The sequence below is a fragment of the Ursus maritimus genome, unplaced genomic scaffold (assembly GCF_017311325.1).
Source record: "Ursus maritimus isolate PB19 unplaced genomic scaffold, ASM1731132v1 scaffold_27, whole genome shotgun sequence".
Taxonomy (NCBI): Eukaryota; Metazoa; Chordata; class Mammalia; order Carnivora; family Ursidae; genus Ursus; species Ursus maritimus.
The window spans coordinates 6,226,870-6,237,768 of record NW_024425230.1 but is presented as its reverse complement, the minus strand read 5'-3'; the positions used below and the strand labels follow the sequence as shown (position 1 = coordinate 6,237,768).

At 42.6% G+C, this 10,899-nt stretch overlaps 1 protein-coding gene across 2 annotated transcripts in view; it reads left to right on the top strand.

Moving 5' to 3' along the window:
- The window catches only part of FAN1 (FANCD2 and FANCI associated nuclease 1), a 31,494-nt gene that overhangs the window by 3,828 nt on the left and 16,767 nt on the right, over positions 1-10,899 (top strand). For both annotated transcript variants that reach the window (XM_040642670.1, XM_040642671.1), the window contains exons 3-5: positions 460-600; positions 2,962-3,163; positions 7,824-8,057. In XM_040642670.1, the coding sequence (XP_040498604.1) occupies positions 460-600; positions 2,962-3,163; positions 7,824-8,057 (577 nt within the window). The remainder of the gene's footprint in view (positions 1-459; positions 601-2,961; positions 3,164-7,823; positions 8,058-10,899) is intronic.

Below are 10,899 nucleotides of genomic sequence, written 5' to 3'. Positions count from 1 at the left end.
CTGGATGCTCTTCCTGTCATGTGGTAACAAGCACACAGGGCAGGGAGATGTCTCCATGGGGACTTCTTTTTGAAATAAATTATATTTTCCAAAGGAAGAGAAAGATTTTCTTGTAAGATCAGTTGAGTAAGCATTAAGTGTATTTCCTGATTTTTTTAAAGATGTATTTTATTCATTATATAGAGCAGAAGCATGCACGTTGAGTGGGGGAGTGGCAGAGGGAGAGACTGTCAGGCAGACTCCCCATGGAGCCGGATGTGGGGCTTGATCTCATGACCCACAAAATCATGACCTGAGCCAAAACCAAGAGTCAAATGCTTAACCGACTGAGCCACCCAGGTGCCTCAGCATAAGTGTATTTCTAATAGAATATATTTCACTTTTAAGCTAAGTTTTAAAATGTGAATATTGGTTGTTTTGAGAAGAGATAATATTTTTCACTATTTTTCTTTATTGCAGCTAGTGCTCAGAAGTTATATGTAAGACTTTTTCAACGTAAATTCAGCTGGCTTAAGGTGAATAAATTGGAATACGAAGAGATTGCCCCTGACTTAACACCTGTAATTGGAGAATTGCAGCAAGCAGGCTTTCTGCAGACAGGTATGATTAGTCAAAGGAAATGTAAAATGAAAATACGACAGGAAGAACTAAGTTCCTGCAGAACTATGGTGATATCAGTATGGCGTCATCCTCTGGTGCCTGGTAAATAGTAATTGTTTGTTTGTTTGTTTTAATTGCAGTTTTAACTTTAGGACAACAAATTATTCATGTTAAAGCCATTTTTAGCCTGGTGAAGACTCCTGTTGTTTTCTTGACTGTCTCATGTTTAGGACCATAAAGTCCCCTCTGGATAGCTGTGTGGCCATGGGCCACTGAAGAAACTCATCCCTTCTCAGTTCTCCCCTTCCAGCAAGAATCTGACTCGTTCAGATGCCTCATCTTTGTGATAGAATACAGCTGATTTGCTTGAGGCTAATATTGCCTCTGAAAGCTGCGTCCACCCCCTCCTGCACACACATACAGCTCTTAGAGTTTCTAAGTTGATTGCCTCAGAAGTTTGTTGATTTAAGCCTAGGAGACTGTTAGGGAGCCATGGAGGTCTCCTCAGTAGCATTCCTGAAGCACCTCCCCGACTGAATGCAGTATTGTACTGGAAATGTGGGTGGAGGGAGAATGGGAGTCTTGGGTAATTGCTAACAGTTTAGACCAAAAGAAGCGAATCCAGCAAAAGCCAGGTGGTTTCTGTGTGGAAGTTTGTCGTGGAGAGCAGTTAGTAAGGTGAGGTTAGGTGAGGTGGTGGGGCTGCAGGCAAAGGCAGGCGCGGCAAAGAAGCTTGAATGTGAGGGACTAGGCATCGGGACACGGACCCAGCTTAGAGCACTGCTTCCCACATGTCCGTGCCCTAAGGGTCACCTGGCAGCTTCTGTCCTCACCTGACTCGGAGGATTTGATGCAGATTCGTAAATTCAGGATTTGACTGGTGTGCCAGGCCAGCCTTAACTTACTTTAAATGACCTTTAACCTACATAACCAGAACCCCAGTGGCTCATTGTTGCACTCAATCAAGTCCAAGTCGTGCCCTTGATCTGCATGACCCTGTGAGCCCGGCTCTGCTGCTCTTCCTGCTCACTCCTTCACTCCACAGAGCCCCCGTGTTCTTCACAGTGCTCTGTGCACTCCCCTCTCAGAGCCTGGTACTTGCGGCAGCAGGCTCCCTCGCTCCCTCCACTTGCTCCCTCATTTCATCTAGCTCTGCTCTGTGTCACCTCCTCAGAGATTTGCCTGACTGCGCTGCGTGTATAGCCAGCCCTCCCACCACCTTTGCTTTGCCTTAGTTTTGTTTTTCTTTATAATAGTTATCAGCGCCTGACATATATACTTGCTTATTATGCAAGGAGGTGAGCTCTTCGTGGGCCAGGACTTGGTTTGTTCATTGTAGTGTGCCCAAGGCCATCAGACATTACTTGGCACGAAGTGTGCACCCAATAAGTAGTTACTGAATGGAGGAAAGAGACCCTGCCCTAAGCTGTAAATGCCTTGATGGAAGACACCAGCCAGGTCTGACTCGGCTGAATCCTGGGTTTAGCATGGTGTCTGGCTCCCATAATAGCAGACATGTCTATGTATTTTGAGTGAGTGATCCCATGCAGGGGTGTCCAGCTGGAGCCTGTGGGGAGGGAGGAGAGCTGATAGTCAGTTTACTCTCTGACCTGTGTGGGAGAGGTCGGGTTGGAGGCCTCGTGATCAGAGAGTGAATACACCAGTGAGTTTTTTTTAGGAGGATGTCCAAGCCATAGTAGCTATCCATATGTGTCTTTATTTTATTCAGACTTTCCTTTACTTCTTAGTGAGAAATTCTGTTTTATAACTTTTATGAGATACCTGTTTTCCATATTCTGTAATAATTGGTTTGGCAAACTAATTACAATTTATTTTTAAGAGAGGGACGGGGGGGAGGGGGTGCGCCTGGGTGGCTCAGTCGTTAAGCGTCTGCCTTCGGCTCAGGGCGTGATCCTGGAGTCCTGGGATCGGGTCCCACATCGGGCTCCTCCCCTGGGAGCCTGCTTCTTCGTCTCCCACTCCCCCCCCCCTTCTTGTGTTCCCTCTCTCGCTGGCTGTCTCTCTCTCTGTCAAATACATAAATAAAATCTTTAAAAAAAAAAAAGAGGGAGGGCAGTAGGGCAGAGGGAGAGGAGCAGAAAGAATCGTAAGCAGGCTCCATGCCCAGTGCAGAGCCTGATGCAGGCTCAATCTCATAACCCTGAGATCATGACCAGAGCCGAAATCAAGAGTGGGACAGCTTAACCAGGGAGCCACCCAGGTGCCCGTACTGATTACAATTTCTGCAGTAGCGTTTCATTATATTTGCTTCTAACTAAGCTTCATTCTTCTTAAATAGAGCTAGAAAATAGTAAAAATCTTTAAAACTATGTTTAACTTTTTTTTTTTAACCCATTTCAGAGTCTGAGTTGCAGGAACTCTCTGAAGTGCTTGAACTGCTTTCTGCGCCTGAATTAAAAACCCTGGCGAAGACCTTCCACTTGGTGAATCCCAACGGACAGAAACAGCAGCTGGTGGACACCTTTCTCAAATTGGCCAAACAGCCTTCAGTCTGCACTTGGGGCAAGAATCAGCCTGGAATTGGTGCAGTGATTTTAAAAAGGTGTTGTTGGATATTGTTACAGTAAAAACATTTAAAATGTTGGTAGCACAGATTAACTTATGATAACAGATGGTACATTTTTTTGAATTATAATTGCTTATTTCATTTGTAGTTATATTGAGAAGGCAGAAGAGCCTTTATAACAATAGCCTGGATTCTTTCTTGGTTTATTACTATCATTATTATTATTATTTTAAGATTTTTATTTATTTATTTATTTGACAGAGAGAGACAGCCAGTGAGAGAGGGAACACAAGCAGGGGGAGTGGGAGAGGAAGAGGCAGGCTCCTAGCAGAGAAGCCTGATATGGGGCTTGATCCCAGAATGCTGGGATCACGCCCTGAGCCGAAGGCAGACGCTTAACGACTGCGCCACCCAGGCGCCCCTTTCTTGGTTTATTATTAATAATTCTTGTAATACTGTCCTAGGACCAAGAAAAATCAGGAGGCAGTAGATATTCAGTAAATTCTAGTATTTTATTATTCAAGAAAAATGCAGTTTTAATTACTATTCCTACAGGATTCCTACTAAATATTTATTTTAGTCAACTTTTTATTGACATGTAATCTGTCAGTCTTAATATGCAACTTTTCTTGAGTTTAGGACATAAAATGTACCAAAAACTGTGGTTTGTTTCTTTCGCTTTTGTGAAGACCTTGAACTGTTTCAATTTGGGGAAAGATGTAAAAACTGTGAGACTTTATTTCTTCTACTCACATTATCTATAAAATACAACTATATTAACTTAAGTCTGGGAATCCAATGTTCTGGAATTGTTGAGGATGAAGTGAGTGATGCTTTTGAAAACACTTTAAAACAATGTCAGTGTTACTTATTTTGTCTAATATTTTCTGTGTCTGTCTGAATATACATACAGACATATGTGTGCATGCGCACAAGTAACTTTCAGCTGTTATGTGCCAAGAACCCATCTTCATTGGGAAGATACTACAAATACTAATCTTTTATAAAACATAGGTATGAACAAGGTATGCATTATTAAGAAAATTGTCACTACTAACACTTCAAAAAGTTTATACCGTAGATTTTTTAAAAATGTTTTAATTATCTATCTCTAGTTAATTGACTATAGGATTATAAAATCCTCATCTTTCTGGTATGTTAAATGTCTTCTATGTCCTTTCTTTTTAAATTTATTTTAAATTTTATTTTAATTCCAGTCAGTTAATATACAGTATTATATTAGCTTCAGGTGTATAATACAGTGATTCAACACTTCTGTACATCACCCAGTGCTCATCATGACAAGTGCCCTCCTTAATCCCCATCCTCTATTTAACCCATCCCCCACACTCCCCTCCCCTCTGGTAACTGTCAGTTTGTTCTCTATAATTAAGTCTGTTTCTTGATTTTTCTCTCTTTTTTCCCTTTGCTTATTTGTTTTCTTTCTTAAATTCCACATACGAGTGAAATCATATGGAATTTGTCTTTCTCTGACTTATTTCCCTTAGCGTAATATTCTCTGGCTCCATCCATGTCATTGCAAATGGCAAGATTTCATTCTTTTTTATGGCTGAGTAATATTCCATTTTCTGTGTGTGTGTGTGTGTGTGTGTGTGTGTGTGTGTGTGTGTGCGCGCGTGTGTGTGTGTGTGTGTGTTTACCACATCTTTATCCATTCATCAGTTCATGGACACCTGGGCTGCTTCTGTAAGTTGGATATTGTAAATAATGCTGTAAACATCAGGGTACATGTATACCTTGAATTAGTATTTTTGTATTCTTTGGGTAAATACCTAGTAGTGCAATTGCTGGATCATAGGATAGTTCTATTTTTAACTTTCTGAGGAACCTCCGTACTGTTTTCCAGAGTGGCTGCACCACAGAAATGTCTGTTGATGTCTTCTGGCCATTTTTTAAATTGGATTATGTTTTTGGGGTATCGAGTTTTATAAGTTCTTTATATATTTTGGATACTACCCTTTATTGGATATGTTATTTGCAAATATCTTCTCCCATTCCATAGGTTGTCTTTTAGTTTTGTTTATTATTTCCTTCACTGTGTGTGCAGAAAATTTTTATTTTGATGTCTTCCCAATAGTTTATTTTTGCTTTTGTTTCCCTTGCCTTAGGAGAAATATCAAGTAAGAAGTTGCTACGGCTGATGTCAAAGAGGTTACTGCCTGTGTCCTTTAGGATTTTTATGGTTTTCTGACTCACATTTAGGTCTTTAATCCATTTTGAATTTATTTTTGGTATGGTTTGAGGAAGTGGTCCAGTTTCATTCTTCTGCATGTTGCTGTCCAGTTTTCCTAACATCATTTGTTGAAGAGACTGTCTTTTTCCCATTGGATATTCTTTCCTGCTTATTGAAGATTAATTGACCATGTAATTGTGAGTTCATTTCTGGATTTTCTGTTCTGTTCCATTGATCTGTGTGTCTGTTTTTGTTCCAGCACCGTGCAGTTTTGATGACTACAGCTCTGTGGGTGCCTGGCTGGCTCAGCTGGTAGAGCATGGGACTCTTGATCTTGGGGTTGTGAGTTTGAGCCCCATGTTGGGTGTAGAGATATCTGATTACTATGGCTTTGTGTCATGTAACTCAAAGTCTGAAATTGTGATTCCTTTAGGTTTTCTTTTGGAAGATTGCTTTGGCTATTTGGGGTTTTTTGTGGTTCCATACAAATTTTAGGCTTGTTTGTTCTAGTTCTGTGAAAAATGCTGTTAGTATTTTGACAGGGATTGTATTAAATGTGCAGATTGCTTTGGGTAGTATACATGTTTTAACAATGTTTGTTCTTCCATTCCATGAGCATGGAATGTCTTTCCATTTCTTTGTGTCATCTTTAATTTCTTTTATCAGTGTTTTATAGTTTTCAGAGTACGAATCTTTCACCTCTTTGGTTAGGTTTATTTCTAGGTATCTTTTTATTTTTGGTGCGATTGTAAATGAGATTGTTTTCTTAATTTATCTTTCTGTTGCTTCATTATTGGTGTATAGAAATGCAACAGATTTCTGTACATTGATTTTGTATCTTGCATTCTAAGTCCTTTCTTTAATTGTATTTAAATATTTTATGTTATTCTTATATAACATTTTACAAGTAAGTGAACATTAAAATTAGCAGCCCTCTCTCAGCATAAGCACTAAGCATTTGAACAGAAATAAAAAGTTTAACTTTTTTTTTTATCCCTGACTTTGGACTTGTTAGGAACATAAGATTCTCAAGGCTATTTTAGTTGTACTGAAGTCACTGTCCTTCAAGACTGTACTTTACTTCTTCATTTCGTTGTAGAGCCTAGCAACGGCGCCTGAGCCTCTGACAGCCCCACAGGAGGGTGGTGCCTTGTTTACGTACTCTGCTGTTATGATCACACTATTTATACTGTCTTAATCCCAGTAGATAATCATTGTTCGTTTTACGGTGTTTAATGGTTCCTTCTGAACTCGGAGACTTGGCCAACTGGGGCATCCCTGGGGCTCTGAATGGAGATGGAGGAAGTGGGCACTTGGTATCAGTCTCTGTAGATGAGTGGTTCTCAATCCCACAGTGCTGTGGTAGGAATCTCACCCCTGTCCCCTCATGTATCTGATGGCGGCACTAATTTCTACAACACCCCTAGAGATGCCGCACTGCTTTTGGGCTAATAGCTTCTGGCGTGGATAGGAAAGTGAGGTCTTCCACTACTAGGCCAGTGGTTCTCAACTGGGGGCGACTTTGGCCTCCAGGGAGCATCTGGTAATGTCTGGAGGCATCTTTGATTGTCATGACGAAGAGGGAAGTGGGCACTATTGGCATTTAGTGAGTAGAGGCCAGTGATGCTGCTGAGCGTCCTGTAATGCGTAGGCACCCTCCTCCCCTGCAAAGAGCTTTCCTGCCCAGATGTCAATGGTGCCAAGTTTGAGAAACCCTGTTCTAGAGGCTATCCAAGTTGTAAGAGCCAGAGGGCCCATGTGGCCCTGAATTTAGTTCAGACCTCCAGGCCTACCTCGAAGGCATCCAGAATCAAACTGAATTTACTCTGAGGTTACCCTGGAGTGGGGATGTTTCTGGACCACTTTGCATATCACAGAACAGCACCAAATCTTGTACCATTTCTTGGTGTACAAAACCATGCTACCTAACCATCAGCTTTTGATAAAGGTGTTTTATTTTATTTTATTTTATTTTATTTTATTTTATTTTTTCAAAAATTTTATTAAGTAATCTCTGTGTCCAACATGGGACTCAAACTCACAACCCTAAGATCAAGAGTTTCATGCTCTACTGCTCACTGAGCCAGCCAGGCACCCAAATAATGACATTTAAAATAAATAACTGTTATTTAATCTGAATGTCACTTGTCACTATGTGAGAATGGCTAATGTCAAATAGATAATACTTTTATGAGTTTTCCTGGTATTTTACACATTTACAACCAGTGTAAATCCTATGTTGCTCTTTTATTGAGCCAAACCATGTGTGAAATCATTTGGAGATAGAATTTCACTTCATCTTCACCATGTCCATAGGTGGGCTCTGAGCCCCAAAGAGGTTAAATTAGGCTCCAGGGTCACACAGCTGGAACTGGTAGATTTACTTTAGGCTTAGAATAATGAAGGCCACTTGTTACTTTTTCTGAAAATAATTTATAAAATCTAACATCCAAATGCTTTTTAAAAAACCAGAAAGTTATTTATATATTGTACATTTTTCAGAGCTAAAGGTTTGGCGGGACAGGCACTGAGAGTCTGTAAAGGTCCTCGAGCTGTTTTCTCCCGGGTCTTGCTGCTGTTTTCACTGACGGACTCGCTGGAAGATGAGGAAGCCGCCTGTGGTGGACAGGGGCAGCTTTCTACCGTGCTGTTGGTCAATCTCGGCCGCATGGAGTTTCCTAGGTACACCATCAATCGGAAAACCCAAATCTTCCAGGACAGAGACGATCTCATTAGGTAAGATCATACTAGCTTGTAGGAATAACTGTCACTTTACATGTATGTAAAAGGTTTCATTATTACTAATTGCCAGTTACAGTAGAAACCTAAGGCTGTAGCCAGAGAAGTTTTTGAAGTTTTTTGTTGTCTTTCTGCCTCACTTGTATACATTTCTGAGACTATAAGGAGAATGTAGAAATGTGCTTTGATTATGGTTGCCAAAACCAATGAGTTTTGAGTTACTACACAAATTTTCCGTGGCTCGTATTCCCAGATAGCTTTGGCAGGAAACATTTTGTAAATACAGACATTTGAACAAACCTGCCTTGTGAATATGTTGCTGGCATGAACAAGGCGGAAGATGAATGTTTTCCTAGCAATAGCGCTTCAGATAAAGCTAATACTAACTTGTGTGCGTGTACTCGAGTCATACACCCGCTAGATTAGAGATGGTCACCAGTCTGTTTTGGTACAGGGACTCAGTGAATGTTCGGTTTGACTGGCAAAAGTAGGTTTTGGTAAAGAATGATATCGGTCTTAGAGGAAAAAAAATACTTAGATTTCCTTTAAAACTCCATCATTTATGAGAAAGATTAATTCATATTCTTAAAATGGCACTTTTGATTCTTGACTTGAAGTTTATTACTCAATTGTAACTGAAATTGATTCTGATACTTGATTTTAGGAGAGTCCTTTATGTTTGTCTAATGTGTGCTTTTAAAGGTAACATTGAAATTACTGAATCAAAGCAGCGTTGATATAATTCACTCTAGCCCCAGTTTGCTGACTCTCAGGAAGCTCACTCCCTTGTTTGTGTCCCACTGGAATAAATTCTTCTAGTAAGAGAATTTCAAAACTCTGTTTTGAGTTGTCCCATATCTTCTTACTTTCTCATTTTTATTTATTTTTCTTTCTTTATTTTTTAAGATTTTATTTATTTATTCGACAGAGATAGAGACAGCCAGCGAGAGAGGGAACACAAGCAGGGGGAGTGGGAGAGGGAGAAGCAGGCTCATAGCGGAAGAGCCTGATGTGGGGCTCGATCCCACAACGCCAGGATCACGCCCTGAGCCGAAGGCAGAAGCTTAACCGCTGTGCCACCCAGGCGCCCCTACTTTCTCATTTTTAGTGACTTTATGCTGCTCTCTTCCTTGAGACTGTATGCTGAAGCCAAGTTCCAGTCTCTCTGTACTAATGAACTGTGAAATCACCCTGTGCCTCCTCTCCTCATCTGTGAACGGGGAGAATAATAGTGTAGTCCTCCAGATCTGTGTGAATACATGTAAAGTGCTTAGAGCCTGGCCCCTGCGGATGGCTTAGTACGTCTTAGTTAGCATTATAGTTGTCTTTATTACTGGCATATCTAAGGGAGATTGCTTTTTAGTTCTAGCATTGACAAAACCATGGTTGACAAGTTCAAAAGTGGGGAGCGAGGGAGAAAGAAAGAGACCATGCCAGATTCCTTTGAGAAAGTAGGTATCCTGTAAATAATAACTAAAACTCCTTTTGTTATACAAAGGGCCTTCACATGTAAATGAAATTGGATTTAACTGACTTCAGTAGTGGTAATTATATAATACCCGCTAATAGGATACCTGGTCTGAGAACTCTTTTTGGCCATGTTGGTACTCGAAATAATTTATCCTGTCTTTTCTTTTTCCTCATTTATTCAATATACATGAGTTGAGTGTTGAGTACCTATTACGTGCCGAGGTGGTGGGGTTGCAGCATGAATGGAGACGGTCTTTGCCACCATGGTGTTGTGTGTTCCTGGGGGAGATAGAAAATAGGAGAGAAGAGTCGTAGCATGTGAAAAAGTGCTGTGATGGTTGAGGGACAGGCTGCGCGAGTGCCGCTTTGTAGAAAAGTGTCCCTGGAGAGGTGACATTTGGATGGAGACTCAGGACTGGGGGGGTGGAGCTGACCATGCAGGGGTGTGAGCATGGGGCCACGCAGGGAGCCCGTGCTCCAGGCCCTGAAGCAGGAGCGAGCTTGCCGAGATGGAGACACTCGCCCCAGGGGCAGTAGTTACACAGGAAGGCAGGGCCGGAAGCAGACTCAGTGGTGCTCTCCGAGCAATGGGCAGCCGTTGAAGAGGTTTAGGCAGGCCAGTGATCTGTTTCACATTTTCCAAAAGCGTCCTGTGGAATAGGGGGTGAAGGGAAGCAAGGGAAGCCACCAGAAGGCTGACCTAACCTTGGTGGTCTAGGCAACGGTCTGGACTGGGCTGGCGGCAGTGGCAATGAGGTAAATGGGTACGGGCTATTTTGGAAGGAGGAGAGACAAGCCTCTATGATGACTGTGACTAGATATGGTGCAAGAAGGACAGGTGTGAGTCATGGATGGCTCTGGTGCTCTGACGGAGCTCTGGTACTGTCCATGAGCTGGGGGGTCAGGAGAGGGGTGGCGGGAGGGGCGGTGGCACTGGGTGGGGATCGCTGTTGGGGGTGCGCACTGGCCGTTCAGGTGGGGCTGTCATGTTGGCACCGACCTGCTGGCGGGAGCTCGGGGAGGAGCTGCAGCCCGGAGAGAGCATTTGGAGTCACAGCCCAGGATGGTGTTGGAAGCCCTGGAACCCGAGAGACCCCTGAGGGGGGAGAGGAGGACTGAGCTGGGGCTGCCAGCGTTCAGAGGTCGGGGAGAGGGCCGGAGCAGCCAGCGAAGTCGGGGAGGGGAGTCAGGAGCATGTGCGGCTGGAAGCCGGGAGAAGAGTGGCCAGGAGTAGAACCGTTGGAGTTAGTGAGATGTGTGCAGTTGGTGGCCTGCGTTAAGAGCCGCTTCAGAGAGATTGTGGAGGGGGGCGGTGAGGACGGTAGCCTCTCTGGGAAGAAGGGGAGTCAGAGGTTGGCTCTGGAACAGC